Source organism: Fundulus heteroclitus, chromosome 3 (genome assembly GCF_011125445.2).
Source record: "Fundulus heteroclitus isolate FHET01 chromosome 3, MU-UCD_Fhet_4.1, whole genome shotgun sequence".
In the NCBI taxonomy this organism is placed as follows: Eukaryota; Metazoa; Chordata; class Actinopteri; order Cyprinodontiformes; family Fundulidae; genus Fundulus; species Fundulus heteroclitus.
In genome coordinates, this window is record NC_046363.1 from 4,330,621 (window position 1) to 4,353,498 (window position 22,878).

Consider the following 22,878-nt stretch of genomic DNA (forward strand, 5'->3'; position numbering starts at 1 on the left):
AGTTTTAGCCTTTTTTGATCAGACAACTTTCTTCTCCATGTCAGCTATGACTGATGCAAAACTCCAAGGAGGAAATCTTCTGGTTTTCTTTCAACAACAGGTTTGTTCGTGACCCTCTTCATTAAACACAGGTAAGTGCCGTGCATTGCTAATAGCCAACCTGTGGACAGATCGTCCTTCCTGAGTTGTGGATGTAACCCTTCACTCCAGTCTCAAGTCTCTGTAGCTTCTAATAGGTTTTCTTGCAAGATTGTCTTACCCTGATGAAAAGATGATGCACTCCTGTTTATACTGAAGCATTATGCTTTGGGGAGGCATTCTTTCTTGGTGGCATTGTGTTCTCAGGTTGGTATGCAGTGTTAGTTTTTCTCCCCACATAATGTTTTGCATGTTTTCCACGCATTTGCTTTGTCCCCAACATACAATGTGGCCAAATGCAAAAAGGACTTCTGGCTTTTTTACTATTAAACTACAAAATGTTGTTAACTGCAGTTAACAACAGGTCTGCTGGTGGTTCCTAGAGTCTCTAAAAGTAGAATGGGAGGCAGATCCTTTAGCTATCAGGCTCCTCTCCTGTGGAACCAACTCCCAGTTTTGGTCTGTGAGGCAGACACCCCGTCTACTTTTAAAACTAATCTTAAAACTTTCCTCTTTGACAAAGCTTATATTTAGAGTGGCTCCTGTTACCCTGAGCTACCTCTATAGTTATGCTGCTATAGGCTTGTATAGTATTTGTATTTAATTGTATTTTTTGTGAACTGGCCATTTATACATAAACTGAATTGGATTGTTAAGGCTTTTTATACCATGTATTTTTCTTGCCACTGTTCGATAGTGAAGAGAAAAAAGTTATAATACAGTAACCATGGTAACTCAGAAGAACGCTCTTTTTGCCCGGCTCTTTGGCCGAATAGAAGTGCTTTGGTACGTTTGCTACAGTGCCAGACGACTGATGGATGGAAGGGTAGATTGAACGCTGTTTAAGAGATTGTTTCTTGTTTGCTTTAAATTAAATCAGAACTTTCTCCCTTACCCGTCTGCTAGGTTCTTTGGTCTTCATGATGTCGGCTGATGCCTAATGTTCTCTAACAAGCCTCTGAGGCCAGAAGCAGAACTAAGAACAGAGCTGTAGTTTTAATCTGATTAAATGACACTGATGGACCCTGGTTACCTACTGGCTCTCTGTCGATTGTTTTTACTTTTTAGACTTTAAACTGTTTTAAGAACCATGTATCAATTTGCTTCCACTGCAAAGTTGTGTGCAACTTTGTATTTAGTTTGTAAAAGGTGAAAAGTAGGTCAAATGAAATTTTGAAGAACAGAAAACAACTATAAACAGATATTTCCTCTGTCATAAAGCATGTACTGTCTGCTTACTTTGTTTTTCCGGTTGTCGTTATACTTGATTAGGTCAAGTATAAAGTTGAGGACGTCTTTGGGACAGAGGTTCTGTACATCTCTGAGTAAAGCCATGGCAACCGGCATCGTCTGACACGAACAACAGAAAATACAGAGACTGTTAGAAGTCTTGGAAGTAAATGGAGAAACAGAATCAATAAAGGATGGATTAATCAGGGTCAGAACTAAAACAGCAAAGTTTGAGCACAGTTTGTACCTTCTGCAGGAAGTAGCTCTGGAAGTTGATGAAGTTGTTCGTCCTGACGATGTTGGGGCAGCTCTTACAGCAAAACATTCTGGTGTAGAGCGACTTCATGGCTGGTGGACCCTGCCACGTGCTCACCATGGCATTGGCAATCTGCAGTTAGAAAGACACTAGTCAGTTGGATTCATTCAGTTGTTGAATGCTGCTCGGCTGTTCACTGTGCTCCACCTGCTGGATCACAGCGACTCAGGGAGAGGAGACATGTCCTGGCTCCTGCAGAAAACTAGGGACAAAAACCTGAAACAGAATAAATCAAAGCTGAAACACTTTGATTTCTGAAGAATATTAACTCCATTTCCATTGCAGGGACTTTCCACCATTACAGGGGATTTTGAAAGTCCTCCAGTGGGATTCGACACAATTTTACCTGAGTTATGTCAATTTCCAGGGTCCAAACTTCATTTAATAATAGATCCTGGTCTTGAGGCAGGACTTCCAGATTACCCAAGGATTGTTGAGGGGTGGGGTTATGTGCTGAGCAACGATGATTAGTGGACCCTTGCTCACTCACCATATTGATATTTAAGATTTATATTTATTTTTTATAACTGACCAAAGGAAGAGGACTTAAACCAATGGTGTATTCTCCATTTTGTTTTGTGAAAAATTGTGGGATTTGAGCTTCTTCTTCGCTTCTATGGCCTATGGTTTTTAATTACCACCACCCGCTGGAGTGGAGGTGTACTGCAGTTTTCTTCAAAACCACCTTGTTAATTATGAGGCTGATTTAAATGAATTTTTTGTAGCCAACAGAAAGCGAAAAAAATAAATACCCACGAATCCCATCACCAAGGTAAAAAAGTAACCCAAAACTTTAAATACCCAGACCTTTTGGTGGAAAAGGGTCTATAGCAGGCTGTCATAAACGAGTATTTTAGTAACCGATTATTCTGACGACTAATCGAGTAATTGGATAAAAAATTGACAATCTGCTGATTTTTCACATAATTACTTAAGCTTATTTTATAAGTAATAGAAATAAAGGAGAAAATGCAAATTAGCAAAGACTGAAATTATTTTTTGAATAACAAGGACATATCTGCAGCTAAAATGTTCTAAGATCACAATGTTGATAGCTCAGCCCTTTCTGGTTGACTTACCAATACCGTGCAGCTGTCTCTGTAGTGAAAATGGTCATAAACAAAAAAATGCATTTCATTTCATTTGCATATTACATTCTGGATTTTTGTTTTTATTACAAAGCAAAATTGTAGTAAGAGAAGAACACTTCTAAAGTACTTCAGGCCTAAGTTAAAGTCTGAGTTCTTTTAGTCCACAAACATACAAAAATAATTACACATTCATCAAAAATGACAAATCACAAAACGCCTCCTCTTTGGCTCAGTGTGCAGTAAGATTTAGGATAAACGTGATGTTGCCCATAAGGATTATGAGATGGAGAGAAATGTATTATACTTGTGAAAGCTTTTCATTGACCTTATGAATACAGGCAGGGTATCAGGCAGGATTTTTCTCATGTTTGCCTTTGCTGTTTAAAGGCTGCCCAGGAGGGCTCCTAATTTTTTGTCGGTATAGCTTCTTTGAAAAGGTACTATGTAAAAATGTGTTCCACAAGTAAAGTATATAGGCACTATTCCGGAGCAGAGGTGAGTAATGTTTAATTTTAGCTAACTAGAGGTAACACTTTGTACCGCTCCAGAACGCTGACCAAGCTCGCAACGTGGGGAATAATAAGCAAATGCTAATTTGTGTTTACCAGTGAGCTGTGCTGATTTTGGTTTGGGGTCATCATTTATATTCACCGGCTAGTGTAAGTGTGAAAATGGATCCACAGGTTATTACACATGTCCTGTAAAAAACAATGTTGTATTTAAAGCTGTACTAGGCAACTTTTTGCCACTAGGGGGGTATTAGACCTGTAGCTTTTAGGTTTAATGCGGCGGAAGGCCACTGGCAACAATGCCCTGTCACAAAATTAAACAGTCTCTCTCCATGTTTTGGAATCTGATAGCAGACCACTTAGGACCAGCAGATTGAGAAGCCATCGGGTTACTTGTAAAGACAAGGCCACATTCACTTCAACAGGAATAAGAGCTGACATGTAGGTTTGTAAACTATATTCACTGTTTTGTAAAATTAACCATGGCCATGACAAACTTTGACTCGAGGATGAGAGAAGTAGAAGCATGCGAGGTTAGCGCTCGTGTTTAAGGGGAGCTCAGACTGCCACTATGCGGCGCTCTAGGTCACATGACCAATCAGAGCTGTATCCGTACCTTTAAGCGAGTTTTTGAGAAGGGCAGCCTGCTCTGAGCATCCATACTCACCAAGTGCTGTATAATGATCTGAAAACTCAGTAAGCTAATAATTGGGTCAAAACTTACACGGTGCCGCTTTAAAAAAGAAAACTGGTTAGTGTCCAATTTTTGCTTTTGTTGTAGATTGCTTTTGCAAATATACGTTCTGGATTTAAGTAAAGCCAGATTGACCTTTTTGTTAAAGGAGTTCTGGAGTTCTGGGTATATTTCACAAATTGGGCATTTTTCCTTATCAAGTTTATAATTAATTTTTATTGCTCTCAAAACTTAGTGTTCAGAGACATGCTTGGCTTCTCATTTTGGCTAAAACTAAGGAAAGCGAAACAGTTGAACTCGGGGTGCTAAGCTTGTGGGAAAAGGTAAAGTACTGCCCTATATGCGGAGAAAAAAAAACAAAACTTGCTTTTTAAGCCAATGCTGCCAAATATGCCTAAATTCCAGAAATGTTTGTTTCCTTCATCAGCTCCCGTGGATGATGACGGCGGTGGTGGTGGTGACGGGAGTTTTGGCAGTGGCACCCAAAGTGAATGGGAGTCTAGTATAGGCCGGGCTGCTGTCACAACCATAGGCTATGACAAGAGGTGTACATAGTGTTAATAAATGCCATTTTTTGGTAGTAGTTAATGTGTCCACTCTCACTGATTCCTGGCAAGTCATGACATGGTTTAAGGTATGCTCTTAGAAAGAGTAGCACAGTTGGTATCGTTCAAGAGACTGAAAACACCGAACAGGTGTGCCTTACTGAATGCGGTGAGCCATTCTGGTCCATAATGGCAGGGCCGTTTTTTGTCCCGGTCCGGCCCCAGGGCTATAGTGTGCCACAGAAACCATAGATGAAGAATCCTGTAGCTTGTGCAACAATGGGCTTTCTGTGCGTTATGATTTCTCTGGTGAGAACTGGCCCACAAAGTAAACAGTACATGAGGTTTGCACGGGTATGAAGCCCAGTGGCTGCGCCAACAGGATATTGGGGAATTTATGTTAATGTGCTAATATGGGGCCAAGGGTCACTGACACAGGATGGTATTTTTTTTGTTAGAAAAATAAAGAGAGGCGACAGCACCGGATCGCTTTCCTGTGTGATCGGATTCATGAACACGGCCGTGTTTCTTGTGCTCTTTCATCATGCAGTCTTTTGTTGTAGTTGCTTTTTAATATGTCAGCTTTTGGCTAATCGTTTGTTCCTCTCCACATTTTCTGCTCATTACACACAACTCACAGTGATCCAAACTAATCAGAGAGCAGCCAAGCTCATGAGAGAGGCCCATACTTTACTTTGTGGTGAGCCTGGGTGAAGGCTTGAGAGTACATGTGTTTATGTGTATGTCAGAGTATGTTGAGCTTGCAGGTTAAACTTGTGTGTGCACCAGTTTAAGCCCATTACGATGGAGCCTGTTGGGGTTTAGCGAAAGACGTCCAGTTCAGCCATTTGAACCTCCGCTCAGTTAGTTTATCATGCTGTGAAAATATTGGTTCAGGTGGAACCTGAAGGATGGAAATCCAAGACAGAAACCAGAGAAAAAAAAGACCTTCCTGCAGCCAGAGAATGGGATTATTCAGTGCACAAAGAGTTAAACTTATGGGGGGCCCCCCCACTGGTGGAGAATATAAGGTTTTTCTTCTATTCTAGCCTCTTCCATAATATTACTGGAAAGAAATGTTTAGTTAAAATCTTCTTTACAGAAACATTTAAAAGTGAGAATGTGCAAGAAGTGAGTGCTGGATGCTGAAGCTACAAACTGAACCTCCTTGTTCTCAATCTTCAACCTTCTCTCATTAGGATGTTAATGTTTTCCTTTATCCATCATGAGTCACCGGGGCTCACCACAAACGGAAGTATGGCACACTTTAATTCTCTGACAGATTTGGATTGCTTTAAATTGTATGTAGTGAACAGCAAATGTGGAGAGGAATAGCTGATTATCCAAATGCTGTCATTTTAAAGGAAAACCGGGGAGTAGCAATTATTACTGCTTGATTACTTGCATTATTTCAGTTTTCCCCCCTTTAATATTCAGAAGTATGTAATCTCCTTGGGTGAACCAAACAATCCTGGTCTCTTACGGTTTAGTGGCGCATGATGGAGGTTTACCAGAGAGGCAACTCTCCACCATGGCTGACTTCAACCACCACCACACCCAGCAGACACCATGAACACATACATTTTACTGCTATCTAATTTGTTTATTATATTTAGTTTATGATTAGTTGAGACCCAATTCTTTTATTTCACTCGCTTTCTCCTGCTGCATTTGGAACATGTTACTGGAAAAGTTTCCTGTACGTCACACACAGGCGGGTGAAAGGACATGTGCTCAGGTCAGAGGATATTAAATGTAATCGATTGTAATTGGATTCCACATTAGAGGCTGAAGGCAATGCCTTACTGGTATCATTACAATACAACAATCGGCAAGTTTTTCTGAACTTCTCTTAAGTAAATAGAGACACACCTTGGCTAAGCAGAAGCAGGCCTGCATGCGGACTTTGTAGAAACATTGCTCTTGCTCCAGGATGTCAGTCAGAGCCAATCTGGAGGCAGGAGTTGGAAATTTTTCCAGTGCTGTGATGGCTTCCTCCTACAAAACATAAAAGGGGAGGTATCCATCTAAATAGTCATCATTTAGGAAACAAAGATTGTAAAAAGCTGTATGGACTGCTCAGATGTTTGACAGCGTTCTGTAGTTAAGAGAACCAACCAACAATCGTTCATTGTCGTACAAAAGGTGACCTAACGCTACAAAACAATGACTAAAAAAAACCTGACATCTGCATTAAAACACGGTCCATGTTTGAGACTTAGCCTACGTTCACACCGCAGGTCTTGATGCGCACTTCTGATTTTTTTGATGAAATTGGATGTTTTTTGAGGTGGCTGTTAATACTATTAAATGCGACCGAAAGTGTGAACGTCTCAGAGTTGCTGTGGGGTGACAGTGAGGAGTGGGACAAACTCTCCTCAAACTGATTTTAGCCAAAGAATACCAGTTAGGAAGTGGGGCTCCTAACTAGTGACTTCTTCAGCTGGAATCTACTTTTTTGTTGTCATCTAGCGTTGATATCATGCACAGATAACAAAAGGAGAAAGTAGACATCGCACAGCAGCACACTGTGTAGTGGTGGACGTAATTGTTACTGTAAGTGTTCAATAAAGCTTTGTTTAAAAAAACTGTAACAATGGACACCGGCATCTCTGTGTTATTATGAAGATGTTGAGCAATGACAGCTGAGAATATTTAGACTACATAATAAGATGAAGAAAGATAAGAAAAAAGGCACATCTATTAAAATTGACCATTTGTCTGTAGAGGTCTGAGTGGATGTGTAGTGGGAGCCAGGACAGCGACGTAAAAAGCAGATGAATGCAACATGACTGTTCAGACTGCGGACACTTTGAAAAATATCAGATAGTTATCCGATTTAGAATTTAGAAAAGATGGGATTTGGGCCATTCACATTGCCATGAAAAAGACGGATATGTGTCGCTTAAGGGCCAAAAGATCAGATTTGGGCCGGATTTCCCTGCTGTGTGAACGTAGCCCAAGTCAAGCAGATCCTTCTGGAAGCAGACAACTCCTGGGCCTACCTGTGCAACCACGTCCCTCTCATAGCGCAGCTGATACTGCCACATGAAGTCAGCCTGCTCAAACTCCACTTTCCTCAGAATGGACATGTCTGGGTCGATCCGGATCCACAGGAGAGGAGAGTCGGCACTGCAGAGCATTCCGTGTGAAGAGGAAAATGTAAGGCCAGGCTAATCCTTTAACAGGAAACTATTTTACACAAGCTGAAGCTCTTACTCCATAGCAGACAAATCCATGTCAACCTCCTCTCCATTCATCAGAGGAATCTTCTTCTTCTTGTTTCTGGTAAGCAGAAAATTAAGAATCGTCAGCAAACAGCTCAAACGCGCACATGTTTCCCAAAAGAAATAGTGTAGTAAGCTTTAGCGTAGCTTACCTTCTGCTCTTTGAATGGCAGGGGATGTCATGTTTCAGACTGTTCTCCTCTATCTGCAGCGTGTGGTTGAAGGAGCCATCCAGCTCCTGGACCGTCACCTTGATGGGTCCCTGCACAAAAATACACAAGACTTGACATTTAAACTGATTTTGACTTCAGTGTCTTTGCAGGAGCCAAGTGCATTTCAACAACGTAAACCCACGTTACAGCACACAGATCAAGACAAGTTTATTTATAAAGCACTTTTCAGTAATAAGACAATTCAAAGTGCTGTACAAAAAACAAAAAGAGGAATAAAGCATTACAGGGAGAGGGAAAACATTGCAGAGGAAAGCACATTGCAGTGAAATAGTAGCAGCAGGTCAGATACAGTATAAGACAAGTTGGACTATAAACTTCAACATTAACATTTAAAGGTAACTTTAAATTAATAAGTTTCTAACCTAAATTTAAAAGAACTCAGGCTTTTCAGCACTTTTATGTCTTAGTTTTTCCAGATCCTGCTGAGACATTTTCCTTTAATCCTGGAAATGTTCTTCAGATGATTGAAGGCCAGCTTAATAACTGTCTTTAGATGCTTTTGAAGGTTTAGGTCTGAGTCCATCACTACACCCAGATTCTGGGCCTGATCGGTGGTTCCTAGCTGAAGCGACTGAAGCTGTGTGCTAACATTCGGTCGCTCGTCAATCGGTCTGAAAATTATTACTTCAGTTTTGTTTTTATTCAATTGGAGAAAATTCTGGCACATCCGTGAATTAGTTTCTTCTAAGCATTTACTCAGCGCTTGGATGGGTTTGTCATATTCACATGGTCATCAAAACCAAAAGTGATTTTAACGCGGCTGTGTAGAACGTGTCCATGTCCTGCAGACTGCGCGGGTCGGCTGCCTTCTAAAGCTCACCACATATTTCTGAGTTCCAGAGGATGTGTAGTCCTGGCGGATCTCCAGCTCCAGCACATTTCTCTTCCTGTTGAAAGCAAAGCTGCCAAAGAATTTCACCACCCCGCTCTGATCTCTGCACATGAAGAGTTAAGGCTCAACACATGTGCAGTGGCACCAACTCACATAATCTGGGGAATGTTTTCTGAAATGAAAGAAATCCCTTTGTTGTATTATTACAAAGTGATTAATTCATGCAACACAGTAAATCAGACTTTAACAGACCCTAAAGACTATTTTGCACGCTTGGGCCTATAAGGAGTGACAATAACAGATTCTTGATTCTATGAGGAGTAATGCAACAGGAGGACTTTTGCTTTGAACCTACCAAAGAAGGTATGTTTTTCAGTTGCAACATGTCCTGATTGTTATTTGCCATGACAAAAGGAATAGGTTTATAACCCGCTTGAATCAGCGCAGGATCAAGGATACACCCACTGCTTTATCAGAGGGCCGATGTCCTTGCCAGAGACATTGGAGATGGATTTGAGGAAGGCGTGAGTTGACAGGAGCATCTGGCTCCACATGTGGCTCTGGTACTTTTGTGACGAAGCTGTACTGGCCAGGCTTAGGAGTTTGTTAAAAACCTAGAGGACGGAGAAAAACTGAGACTTAAGATGGGAAAACACAGGTTTACTTTGTAAATTATGACAAAAAAAGGAAGCCTTGATGGTGCCAGACCTGTAGCATGAACTCCATGCTGATTCTGTTTTCAATCAGCCTCATAACCAGGTGAGCCTTACACTGGAACATCTTGAAGTACTCCCAGGACAGGGTGTGGGGGTGTTTGATGGAGAAGTGAAGGTGGGGGGTGGGACTGAAAGAGAAAAGCTGGGTCAGCGCTTTAGGAAACCGTGACATTACAGGGGGTTCCACTGTGGGAACCTTTTCAGGACCTCCTGTACTCCTTTGCAGGTCAGATTTTCTGTTAACTTTAAATCAAACAGCGACAAGCTCTAGATCTTTGTTTGCAAACAACAAACCCAGAGCCCTTTCTTTTAGGGGTCCTTCACAATATTTAGCCTTTTCACAAGAAAAGGTTGACAACTTTGCGCAGACTGACCTAACACTTCCTGCATGTTGCATATTTTCAGCCTTTTAAAAGGCTGAACATAGTGAACCACCCATTACAGACTTGGATTGTATGTTCTGAGACACAGATTAAAGTGATCAACGTTGTTCCAGATTCATGTTAATAATTTACCAGAAAAATAATCTGACTGCACTACTGACAAATTTATCAGCCACTCAACAGCAAAAATGTGACTTTTTAAATCCCATGCTGTTTTGGTGGGTGGAGATCTGTGTCCCCAGAACAAGCAGCACTACGGCCGCTCTGCATCAGAAGTGGCCAGACTTATGGTCCCTGCAATGGAGCAGCACACACTGGGTGGATTACAGGTTCCAGGAAGTTAAATTCTGGAGATAAATGTTCAGGAACATTTATCTTTGCTCTGGTTGTAACTGATACAACCAGAGCAAATGAAGCCCTTACTTGTCCTTTTCTTTGCCTCCACTGAAGGTGGGGTGCAACAGAACACCTCCCATCTTCAGTTCATACTCCACAATCCTGTCCAGCTCCTGACAAACAACACAGGAAAGTACATTTACATGACATAATAAAATAGAATAATCACAATTTGACTATATTTCTTTCATTGTTCTACATTATTTACATTTCTTCAAGTCCATCAGAAAGACTTGAACTTAGCAAGGTAGCATGTGTTTTTGTATTCGTTAAGGTTTCCACATAAAGCTAAGGTGCAGAGAGGTTCTAAAGGATCAGGAGGATCACACTAGACAAAGATATCAGTCAGCATAAAGGTCCAAAAGGTTCGGCAGCATCATTTATGTATACCCGATTACATCACATTAAATCAAGTCTTCAACGTTTAGAGACATTTGGAGCCTTGCTGTCTAAAGGCCCCAGTTAGCATTTTGAGAAAGATCAGAGTGAATACATTTCTTCACGCTGAGCAGATTATGGCAGCAAGTTAAACTAGAAGACTTCTGGAAAAATGTCCTTTGGACGGACAACACAAAAGCACAGAGGTCTGGCCATAACGACACAATGCCTGGCTGGATCCAAATATAGCATATGAGCAGAAACACCTCGTAGCAACTGTCACACACAGCGGTGAAAGATTAATAAAAATAAAGAAAAATTATTTATATAGCACATTTAAAAACAACCTTAACAGACCAAAGTGCTTCACAAATAGTTATTGATATCACAGATAAGAATAAGTATAAAATAGAAAATAAAATAAATTAGTAATAAAATTAGCAATACAATATCAATAAAAGTATAAAAAAGTAACAACCAAGATATACTCCATTGCAATTTCATTTCAGTTAAAAGGAGATACATTTTCAGTCTGGACTTAAACTGATCTAAGGACTGAGAGGAGTTAACAGACAAAAGAAGACGCTTTCACAGATGACTAGCAACCAATCTACAAAACAAGTGACAGAATGACCTAGTCAAAGTTCAGACTTCAGCTGCACTTCAGACCTTAGGAGAGCCATGCAGAAATGAAAGACTGCAAACCTCAAAGAAATTAAGCAAAGCTGTGAAGAAGAGTGGGCTGCAATTCCTCCGCATAGACTTAAAGCTATAGAGAAACCAAATGAGAGTTACTGGTGTTAAAGCTGGTTATATGCTATTGAATCAGAAAGGGGTTGTTTGTTACCTATGACTGTGGCTCTTAATAAAATTCAGCAGGAGCAGCTAAAAGCACAACACCTACCTCTTTAATCCAGTGGCGGTATTCATTTACGCCAAACGTCTTCTTCAGGTAGAGGCCATAGATGTAGCCAGAGATGCCCTTCAGCACCCACTCATCAGCCCTGCAGGAGTAGAAGCACGGGACATTAGTCTCACATGGGACACTAATACAGCTGAATGTCATCAAGGTTCATTTCATCAAGAGTAAAGAATCAAATCTGTATTGTCATTATGCAACCATAATGAAATTTTGCTGAGACACCGGCTCAGACATAACACACAGGCACAAAAAAAGACATAATGTTCAAGTTGAATACACCAACAACACTCTGAGAAGCTAAAAGAGTGCATATAGTCCTTAGCATCGGCAAAGATTTAAATGTTCAAGTCAAAAAACACAGATAGCAGTCACTTAAAGTTAAAGGGTGTGCAAATAGTCATCAGCAGGAAAAAACGACCATTCAAGTTATTTGGTGTTCAAGCCAATCAGACGGGTAGCAGTCGGTTTACAGGATCATGTAAAATCGCCTGATGCATCTCAAGCATCTGTGTCATACCGCTAGCTTAGCATGAAGCACCTTTCAGCATTTCCTTTTTCTTGTCTGTCAGGGAAAGTTTGTCCGTAAAGGGTTTGGGGTTTATCTTCTCGATGAGGATGGTTGCATGTTTTCTTCTGTTCGCCACATTTTAGCGGCCTTTAAAACTTCCGACAGCAGCTCTTTATTTGGACCAGGTGTACGGCTGCAGGGAGGAGACGTATCTGTGTGCTACTGCCAGTGGAAGTGCAACGATTTGGGCAAATGTGAGTGAATGGGTCAGCGGGGGAAACCCTGTGTAAAGGGACTCCAGGTGTTAGCCAATGGGCTGTTAATTAGATGAGCGGAATTTTGACAGCTGACAGCGTAAACGGTCCGTTACGCTGAAATCTGCTGGTGAGAACCCTGTTCAGGAAAAATTATGTTTAATTTTGATCTTTTACACGGTAGTGGAAGCATTGAGAAGAATATTCTATCTCTCTGTGCCCAGACAGCTTTATATAAAAAGAAAAACGAGTGTGTGTTGGAAGCCAGTGTTGCCAGTTCTTGCGAGAAAACAAACAAGCAGCTCTATTACTTCTACCTTGTAAACATTATAAATGAAAAAGCAGATGTGGCAACAGTTGCTGGAAGCCTGGAACACAGTGCTGAGCCTTTCCGGAGGTCCCTTTTCCCCTCAGTTATCTGACTCTTTAACAAACACAGGGTTTCCCCCACCGTATCTTAAGCCTGGCAGGTCGCCAGACTTTACTCCCCTCCTGCCAGACTATTTAAAAAAAAAAAATGTAATGCCTCGGTGTTTCGGAGCAACATAAAAAGGTCTTTAAAGTTCCCGTCCAGGAGAATACCTCCCAGTCAAAATAAGCTAGCGCAAGCAGTTATTAGCTCTGCGCACACTACGGTCTCTGCTTAATGGGCAGCGCCCCTCCTTCGAGTTGCATCACACAAAGCTCCTCACACTTCCCCATTCCAAGTCTACCCCCCCCCCCCCCCCCCACAAGACATGACACAATTCTGCGAGCATCTCCTGCACCTCAACACGACACCTACCGACAGGTTTACCCTCTTTTCTGGGGGAAACCCTGCAAACGTTACAACAATAAGTAACCCAAAAAGTCATGATTTATTACACGTCAATAATATCAATATTCTAATAATGTGCAATATATTTTTTATTAAAAAGCACATATAAAATCTGGTTTCTTCATTGCTGAGTAGCAACATGTTTGTGTTTGTTATGGATGTGTTGGGGAACCGTGACTGCTACTGTTGTGGAGAAGTCTGTGGGGATGTGCACGGACAGAACGTGAACGTTACCGTACTTACGCGTATCAAAACCCAATAAAGTGGATGCTAACCGATCCGCAAACAGTTTCTAAACATCACGTGATTGATAATTCAAGGAACAAAAAGCTAGCTCCGCAATGATCCTTTTTCGGATTAGCACGACTGTGATCACCACTGTCTGTAGCCATCTATCTATGGCTATCTGTGTTACAGGCAAAATGACATAAAGGAACCAGTAGTTCCTCTTGGAGCTCAGAGCGTTTAGATGGTGAACTTTAAGCATGAATTCATTCATTTTAACCAGGCGAAACTGAATTTTGAATTAGTTCTTTTAAAAGACCAACTGGCCCAACACTGATTGTAAATCACCATATGACCACACAGTCAGTGGATCCTCTGACACGCCTGGAACACATCTGGTCATTTTTGTAAGCTAATTGGCTTCCTCTTTAAGCTAAGTGCCAACAAATGACCTCACGTTGGCAGTCCAGCAGGGTCTATGAGGCAATGTGCTGTGATGTGATGATGTGAACAAGAACACCTTCAAAACGTTGGGTTTCCACAAGACCTACTTTGTCATTTCCATCTCCTTTCAGCCCACACAGCTTAGAGCTTTCCAATGTCAGACAACTCCTCAAAACCAATGAAGGTCAAACTTGAGCTGCCTCATCATTTTGGTCAGATGTTTTACCCCTTGGGTGTTTTGGGGGTGATCCTTGGCACAATACACACACACTGCTCCAATAATTGTATCATCACAGATTTACTAGCCTGTTAAAAAGAGGCACAATAGGTTGCTTCAACCTTGGTGGTTTCATGGCCTCATGCTGCGCTGAACCTTGGCTGCCTTTTAGTAGTGGAGCCGATGCTGTCTGCGCACATATGAGTACATGAAAAAAAAAAAAAAAAAAAAGATTTACCCTCCTTGGCTGAGAGTACAACTGGGTCATGCTTTCCTTATTTTAGTCTCATGCCCTCAAATTTTTAGTTTTAGGTTTAGGAAAGTCAAAACACTTAAAAACAAAATTCACTTGTTTTTTCTCCCTGAAGTTTCTGTTTAGGAGACCTACATTACTAGAAAACAAACTATTCTACAGAGAGACAAAGCAGAAACAAAAACATTTCTCCTAGTTTAGGGGTTCCCAAACTTTTCAGCCTGCGATCTCCAAAAAATAACAGTGCCAGAGACCTTTCCCTTTTCACCTCCGGAATATTGCCAAAATTAGAAACATTCTGTCCAGGACTGACGCTGAAAAACTAGTCCATACATTTGTTACTTCAAGGCTGGACTATTGTAATTCTTTACCATCAGGAAGTCCACAAAATGCAGTTTGAAGCATTCAGTTCTGATGAAAATCAACAAGAGGGATCATATTTCTCCAATTTTAGCTTCCCTTCTTTAGTTTCCTGTTAAATCAAGAATATAATCTAAAATTGTTCTTCTAAGCCCTTAATAATCAAGCTCCATCATATATCAGAGCTCTGATTACCCCGTATGTTCCTAACAGAGCACTTCGTCCCCGAATGCAGGTGTGCTGGTGGTTCTTGAGGTGCCAGGTCCTGTGGAAGTGGGAGTTGGTTCCACAGTAGAGGAGCCTGATAGCTACAGGATCTGCCTCTGTGGCAGAGGCTGGTCCGCTCCACGTAGCGAGAGTGTGAAGTGAGCTCTTAGAAACATTAGCTCTGTTAACAATTTTTTTACAGTTTATGCAGAAAATGGAGTTTTCAAAAACAAAAATGCTGACACTGTCATTTTCTTGGAACAGCTGGATGATGAGAAACAACTTCATTTTTGTTTTGAGAAGCTCAGTGGTGTTAAACTCCAGTCTTGGAACTCCAGCGTTGGTTTCCCGCAACGTTTAGCTGCGTCGCTGCTTCATCAGACCCGACTCCAACATCAGCAGAGCTATGCGGAGCTTGACTACCCGCTTGTGGGGCCGCTAAGCCATTTGATTCAGGCGTGGAGGGCCAGAGATGCATCTAAAAGCTGCAGGACACCGACCCTGGAGGACTGGAGTGTGAGACCACTGGAGGGGACAGGTTACAAACGTGACAGCATGTTATTGCCCCCTTTGAAGCTTTAGTGAACACTGCATGTCTCCAAGAGGAACAAAGCGTCAACTGAGCCAAAAATACTGACAGCCAGCGTCTGCGTGTGAGTTTGTTCATGGACACAGAGAAGCGTGTGAAGACCTTCAAGCCAACAAGCATCTCCTCCATTCGTCAATTAATGCAGACGGGTGTGGTAAAGAGCTGTTTTGCTTTTCTTTGTGTCTGACAGGGTAATGAGTCCTGCCTGTTTTCTGTTATGGGCCCCACTGAGCCCCCCGCTCTGCTAAATTGCTAACAGCGGTGCCACGCTTTGTTAAAAGTCCTCACGCCTTAGCGAGATCTTTCTCTGCATGACAGCAGCCTGCTGAACACACTTCTTCCACAAAGAAGGCCCCACATGTGCCGTTTGTTTAGAGGTCAGACAGCATCCAGGAGGATGAATGAGGAGGAAAAGATGGCGCTCCTACTACATGTGGAACGGTACGGAGTGGCAATCTAGTTTCTAGCTTGGCTAAGAGCGGCAAAAGAAAATAACAACAGTGAAAAATATTTTGATTTCACTACTTTATTCTCCTTTATTCTCTATCAGATCAATAATCTATACTTTCAGTCCATTTTTTCTATCCCTCCTTGGCATTATCTAAAGGAGAAGATGAATTATATTTAAGCCCAGAGGGGTTTAGGAGCAATTTCTACCTGAAATGACATACCTGATATAAGACAAGTACAGCTCCACAGCTATAAAGTGTAAATGAAAACTTCAAAACATCTGTGTGAAGGTAAAGCTTTAAAAAGAATATTCTTTCAGTGGAAGCACTATTGCAAAGGTCATTATGTCTGATTTATAAGTGATTCAACAAAGAAAAAAAATTAATAAAAATCTTTGCGCCTCGACTAATGTTTTTCAAAAATAAACATTGCAAAACGCCACAAAAACATTTTGAAAGAATAGGAGAACCCTCAGTCTGTGGATCCACACCTTGACTAGAACTGCAGCAAATCTGGACTGAATCAGGTGAAGCATATTTGTTTAACAAAGGTTTTAGTGGACCATGTTTTCACCTCATATAAGGGTATCTGGTCAAATAAAAGGACTGATTTCCATTGTAGGAACGGTGTTGCATGTGAAAAAGCCTTTAGTCTTAATTTGTACCCTACGTACAGGATTTCCCCCACTGAGTTACTTACAGGGGGGGCAACAGAACCACAAACCACTGCTGCTCCACGCACACCACACCCGGTCCATTACTGCAGCTACTACAAAGCTCAGCCAGTTTTCTGGGGGGGGACCCAGAATCATAAGCTGAACTTGACTGCATTGACTGATATCATCAGGAAGGCATGTAACCGTCTTGGCATCAGTCGGCATGACTGGATTGATTTCCCTTTTTTAAAAGGTACCATGGGACAACTCGTATGGTGAAGTGGAGCTACAGAAATAAAGTGAATTGAAATGATTAGCTAATGAGAAGGCTTCTCAGAGCTCAGGTGACATGATGATGAAGTAATTCAGCCATTTGGATTCTTCACAGCACCGGGTGTGTTGCTGAACAAACCAGCCCGTGTGAATTAGACGGCTGCCCAACAGTAACATCAATTCATCATCCATGAACGACGGGGCTGGGACACATTCTGATTGCTTGTTCTGAGGACTGCTGCTAATCTCTCATCAGCAGCCATTCAGTGCGCTGTGGGCTAAATGGTACCACGCTGTTCAAAAAGACCGCCAACCTCTGCTGAAAGCTGTTTACATCTCACTGCAGGACTCAGCTAGGACATGCTGACAGCTCTGTTCCATTACACCGACATGTGGGCTAGGGTTTATCACAGAGTCCAACTAGCTTCTCCCTTTAAAGCCCTGAAGGCTCACAACCAACAACCTTTGGAGGGGTGGTCTGGTGCCCAGTCACGGTGGTGGGCTTGGTGTGAGAAGAAGGGAAACGCAAACATGACAAATGGCTGTGAGGGTATTCTGTAATGGCTCCTGAATCGGGACCGTTTAGTCTGAGGTTTTGTCTTCGCGACGCAAACACAAAAGCACGTCTCACCATGACATTCTGGAGATAAAACAGCCGAAGAACTGCTGGGCCAGGGCCTGAGCCAGACAGCGGCGGGTCTGCGGGGTCTGGTCTATGATCATCGGGCTGTGGAGCAGGTTGGTACTGAAACAGAAAGGAGACGGGGGACGTTTCACCCTGGGTCCGAGACGTGGACATGTCCCTGCGAACAACGCTGCTGTGTCTACGCCAACCTGAAGATGCTCATGGAGGCGTAGGACGACACCTGAACGTAGGCCTCGTCCACGAACACGGTCTTAAAACAGGCGTACGGGTAGCGGCACGTCAGGATCTCCTCGTAGAACTCGAAGATTTCGTGGAGGTAGGACATGGAGTGCTTGAGCAGAGGGAGCAGCTGCGGCAAGCAGAAATGGGTCACCTGCAGGACAGGAGCACAGCTGAGGGCGTCAGTACAGGAGACGTCATTAAACGGCGCTAAACCTGCACAGCTCTGTGTTAAAGACTGACCACTGCTGTCTAGAGACATCTAGTGGCCGTTAGAGGACATTACAGACACTATTCATCCAGATCTAGCAGTGAGGAGCAGAGTGGTCCGGCCCTGTATCAGAGGAAGAGAAACAGGCCGGCAGACAGCGGTACCCCTGCAGCATCCTGCATAGTGCCAGTTACCATTAGTTCTTTTTATTTGTGTGGTATTGTAGAGTTTTACTGGAGAAAATGACATCTGACATGAACTTGATGAATGAATCCAGGAAAAGATTTTATGTTTAAAGGTTTTACTTTAATAATTGCTATACTGATGAGGAGAACAGGGGCCAGGTGAGGCTGGTCAACACAAGCATCTCTAATAATTATAGCCGACATCATTCTTCATGGTTTGTTAAACTGTTTAACAGAGAAGCCTGCAGGCATCCAGGATTTCAGCTTTAACAATGACGGCGGACCCAGCCCTGGGTTTGGTAAAGTTGGAGGGAAGGGGGAGCTGCAATGGCCTTGAGCTTTCTGGGGCTCAGACATGCAGCCCAATACAGCCAGAAAAAAAGGGCTCTAGAGGTTTATGTGAGCGGGTAAACAGAAATCGTGTGAAGGTTTCAGATTGTTGACAGAGGTTTTAAACCAGCTGTGCAGGGAGAAACGGGGGGCATTGGTTCTCTGGTTACCTCGTGCATGTAGGGGTCTACCAGGATCTCAAAGGGCCCCACGGACAGGGAGATGTTGGGAGCGGCAGTGGGGATGGGAAGCACGTAGTGGAAGGTCTTCTTCCTCATGTCGTGGGTGTAGATGGTCTCCACCAGGTCCCCACAGGACACGGCCACCATCGACGCGTCCACAGTAAACTCCAGCTTCCAGGTACACAGCTCCGAATAGGAGTCCACACAGGGGAACCAGAACCTGGGGAGGGAGGCCACTCAGGGAATGAAATGACACGATGCTGCGAAATGGAATATTTCCCATGATTCCTGCTTCTAAGGCGTGGGAAGAATCTGTTAACACTGAAGCGGTTCCACACCATCAGGACGTTGCACTGACGTCTCACCTTGTGGAGTTCTGGTATCCGAAGGAGAACACGTGGGCGCCCCTCTCTGCCATGCTGCCCTCCACATCAGGAACAACAAAGTGGAGACCCCCTTTGGGCTGGTCCAAGGAAAACTCAATGTAAACCTTTAACACCTTCAGATCTGGACACAAACACAGACACCTTTTTATGAAAACCACCTGCATCATGTTGGCAACAATGTGATGAAGGCCAACTGCTTTGATCTGAGCGTCACTTTTATCCTTTTTCTGTGTAAAAATGTACATTTTCATACTAAAGCTCAGCTAGTGAGTCCTGCTGAACATCATCTCACCGTCTCCTTGTTTCCAGAGCTCAGAGGGAACTTTGATGACCAGCTCTCCGTTCCCGGCGTCAGGGTCCACGGCGCTTACAGCTGCTGTGTAGGCGCTGGAGAAATAGTTCAGGTTCCGCCTGTTCACACACAAATCCAACCATTTCACCGCCATTAGAAAGCCGTCCAAACATTTCCAGCTCAGATCCGCTGGCAGATGTCTGCAGGAGCCCGTCGCTAAACACACAAACGGCCTTTACAGATCAGAACGCAGAGGCTGGAATCCCTGATTAAGAGCATCAAGCTTCTTATTTGGAGGCTTTAAATTATTTATGTCAACCCCTCCTTTCACACGGTGGAGTCATGGTACAAATTAAAACTTTTTAAGTTTTAATTTATTTTGGTCTTAAACCACACAGGGGTAAATTCATTCATACAGGATTGAAATAGTGGGAGCTGAGTGTTCCCCTGTAAAGAACTCCTGCATTACTACAGCTCCTCCACCGTGCTTTAGCCGCAGAAAGCCACATTCACAGCTCCTCACTGCGTTTTTCAAACATTTAGCCCCATCCTTAGATAAATGCCCCGTCTCAATAATAGCAAAAACAAAACAACACACCAAGAAGTCCGCCCAAAAATCTATTCTGGGCCCTGATCAGCAGCTGTTCCTGGGCCACAGACCAGACACTGCCTTCATTTCTGCTTTAGAACCAGAGAACAGACAGCCACCCTGTTAGTCACGTTTCTACAAATTAAATATAAAATAAAGGCTCCGAGCAGAAACTACAGTTTTATATATATTACGTAACGGGTTATGACCCCTATGGAACCGTAATAACTCTGCAACTGCAGATAAATAGTAGTTATTGAAGCCAAACTGGCAAATTTTCTTACCGACTAGGAGAACCTTGTAGGAAATAACTTTAAAGGTGCATAGCCACGTTATTTGACATTTCCTTCATTTATACGTCAATAACTCACTCTGGTTGCATGCAACGTTTTAATGAAAGATTATCACGTCCTGCCGGTGCATCAGTTGTTATTTTGCCGTTTTACACTCAATTTGTTCAATTTGTTTGTAAATAAAGCCCTTTGTGTATATTTATAATAATAGAAGTACGTCGCTGCGCATGTGCAGCAGGGGATAAACAAGGAAGTGGCTAACGGCTATTAGCATCTCCCAGCAAAGTAATGAAAACGATGAAGAATGGTCCAAGATCAAGTAAAAATAAACGCAAAGAATATGATTCCAAGAGGGAAAAAACTGGAATAGTGCTGGGAATACAGTATGAATGTTGGTGTTCACTGAAGCCTAAACTTGACCTGCCAATCGCTCAGATGTGACCTCAGAGTTGATTGGTGTGAGTTAACGTCCTTATTAATACTGTGATGATAGTTGTAGCGATGCGCTTCTTAGCCTCTACAGTCTTAAGTGCAAACAACATTATAAGTAGATCGATTCTTGGACATGGTCCCGCCTACCAAAGGTTGGTTTTAGCCAATCGCGGTATCAAATGAGCATCATGAGAAACCACAAGCTACGCTAGTCAAGGCACTTCCTGCTGCTCTTCTTTCAAAGCGCTCCTGGATTCTGGCAGCTAGGCGTGATAGCAGCAGCTAGGCGTGCGTCCTCCCGCGCTGCCGTGGTTATTTCCACCCGTGGACTCGGCAGCTCTCACTTCCGTCGCGGCTGTACGCCCCTTCTGTGACCCCCCCTCCCCCAACTGTACTTACTGCTTGGACTCGTTGTGGCACACCTCCAGGGTGGGGTCATTGTAGATGAAAGGGGCTTCGAGCTCGTTGACGCGGACCCTGTAGATGCGGCACTGTTTGCTGTTCAGCTTGATCCTGTTCAGGTTGACCACGGTGGGGAAAATGGTCAGCTCCACGTAGCCCTGCAGCAGAGAGCACAGGAGGAGGAAGCAGAGCTCAGACCCACGGTCACTGTGACCACCAGAGACAGACAAATGACCCGAGGTCCACTGATCCCGTCCCACAGAGAGCTCTAAGGAGAAACGATTATCAGGAGGGAGCTCCCGCTGGATGACTTCCTTTCCACCTTCACAGCTCGACAACAAGAATCCATCAATCACTGCCTGTCTGCGTCACGGATACGGTGATGTCCGCTTCTGTTCTCTGGAACTGCTAAACTGGGTCAGGTTCTTGATTATATTAACACAACTACTGACTATTTCAATGCATTGTTTGGAAATGGAACGCTGGAGATACGCACCAGCAACCCCCGCGACCCCATGAGGGAATAAGCGGGTCAGAAAATGGATGGATGGCTGTTTGGAAATGTGCTTTGTATAATCTAACAGTAATGTAATTATCCTGATGTGTGCTGATGACCTCCTAGCCAGGTCACCGTTGGAAGAGAGATCTCCATCAAAGTGTCGTCATCTGGTTAAACCAGAAATGGCACATTTTTGAGTCTTAAACGTCCAGATTGGTAGAACACATCAGCTCACTGTGAGTTTATGGATGATCTCCCTTTAGAGGAGATCATCCATGTGTGTGTGTGTGTGTGTGTGTGTCCACCCTGCCATCCCTTTTCAGACCCAGGAGGATGTAAAGTCCCACAGAGATAGATCAGCAGTACTCACGATGACGGACTTCCTCTGGAAATTGATGTTGTTGATGCACACCACCTGGTGGGTCGTAAAAGCAACAGAGGGAAATTAACCTGCGGCTGTTGCTACAAACAGAGTAAACACGCGCTAAATGCCACCGTCTCTGTCTGTTTCAAAACACCCATCTCTGCTCCAGCTGTTAAATTAGGTTCTAGTGCTTTCTTACAAACGACAGAGAAATACTTATAATTTAAAAGGCCGGGGGCTCTCGAAGCCCTTATCCTTCTTCTTGTTCATCTTTGCTGCTTGTTGCTGGGAGGTTTCGGCTCATGCATCCGGGACGTTCCTCCTCGCGGAGCGCAGCAGGAGACCCTCTGGACCTCACGGAGACCCTCTGGGTTAGGTAGAGCTCCAACTAGCAACGGATCTGCTCCGGCCAGGTCTGCAGCTGCTTGCCGCCCGGCTGTGGGCTCCCCTCGGTCTGTGTTCCGCCGGAGACGCGCGTAAAGTCCTCCGCGGAAGTACTTCTCCAGAAAACAGCCGAGAGGCGCGTTTAGCTCCGTGCCGGGGCAAAAGGACGACAGAGTCGTTCAGCCGCTCCTGCAGCGAGGAGACCCCGCGACGTTAAAGTAGAGCCTCACAGCGCTGTAGCTGCAGCTCGTCGGTGTTCCGCCATTTTGTTTGTAGCCTTTGACCTGCCGCGTAAAAAATAAATAAATAAATAAAAATCACTACCAAACATATATTTTTTTTAACCAACCCGTCGAACTTATTGCCATGTCAACTATGGGATAGATTTGCATAAAGATTATCACATCATTATTAATATTGCTACTTTTAAAAACATGTGAATAAAAACAGGAACGTTTAAAACTACGTCATATGTGGGCGGAGCCTCCCTAGTAGTAGCGTAGTGCACAGACACACAGACATCGAGCATAGACAACGTTTACGTAAACGCCGCATTACGTGCTGGAGCACATCTTGCGGCGACGCCATATTGGATGGGTCTC

The 22,878-nt window shown here is 43.3% G+C and overlaps 1 protein-coding gene across 2 annotated transcripts in view; it reads right to left on the reverse strand.

The window, feature by feature from the left end:
• The window catches only part of taf2 (TAF2 RNA polymerase II, TATA box binding protein (TBP)-associated factor), a 35,213-nt gene extending 12,628 nt beyond the window's left edge, over positions 1-22,585 (reverse strand). Inside the window, exons 1-19 of one of the 2 annotated variants that reach the window (XR_002426775.2) lie at positions 22,113-22,162; positions 21,899-21,953; positions 21,027-21,187; positions 19,314-19,432; positions 19,001-19,142; positions 18,624-18,855; positions 17,697-17,881; positions 17,494-17,607; positions 11,593-11,692; positions 10,338-10,423; positions 9,524-9,659; positions 9,275-9,429; positions 8,804-8,918; positions 7,903-8,012; positions 7,743-7,808; positions 7,529-7,655; positions 6,396-6,521; positions 1,616-1,756; positions 1,378-1,488 (exon numbers count right to left, since the gene is read on the reverse strand). Coding sequence is in view for 1 of the 2 variants with exons in the window: in XM_021308277.2 (XP_021163952.2) it covers positions 1,378-1,488; positions 1,616-1,756; positions 6,396-6,521; positions 7,529-7,655; positions 7,743-7,808; positions 7,903-8,012; positions 8,804-8,918; positions 9,275-9,429; positions 9,524-9,659; positions 10,338-10,423; positions 11,593-11,692; positions 17,494-17,607; positions 17,697-17,881; positions 18,624-18,855; positions 19,001-19,142; positions 19,314-19,432; positions 21,027-21,187; positions 21,899-21,953; positions 22,113-22,162 (2,331 nt within the window). In the remaining variant the exon portion in view is untranslated. Of the gene's footprint in view, positions 1-1,377; positions 1,489-1,615; positions 1,757-6,395; positions 6,522-7,528; positions 7,656-7,742; positions 7,809-7,902; positions 8,013-8,803; positions 8,919-9,274; positions 9,430-9,523; positions 9,660-10,337; positions 10,424-11,592; positions 11,693-17,493; positions 17,608-17,696; positions 17,882-18,623; positions 18,856-19,000; positions 19,143-19,313; positions 19,433-21,026; positions 21,188-21,898; positions 21,954-22,112 lie in introns of both variants that reach the window. The other variant, XM_021308277.2, reaches the window with a different exon arrangement.
• Between the last annotated feature and the right edge of the window lie 293 nt (positions 22,586-22,878).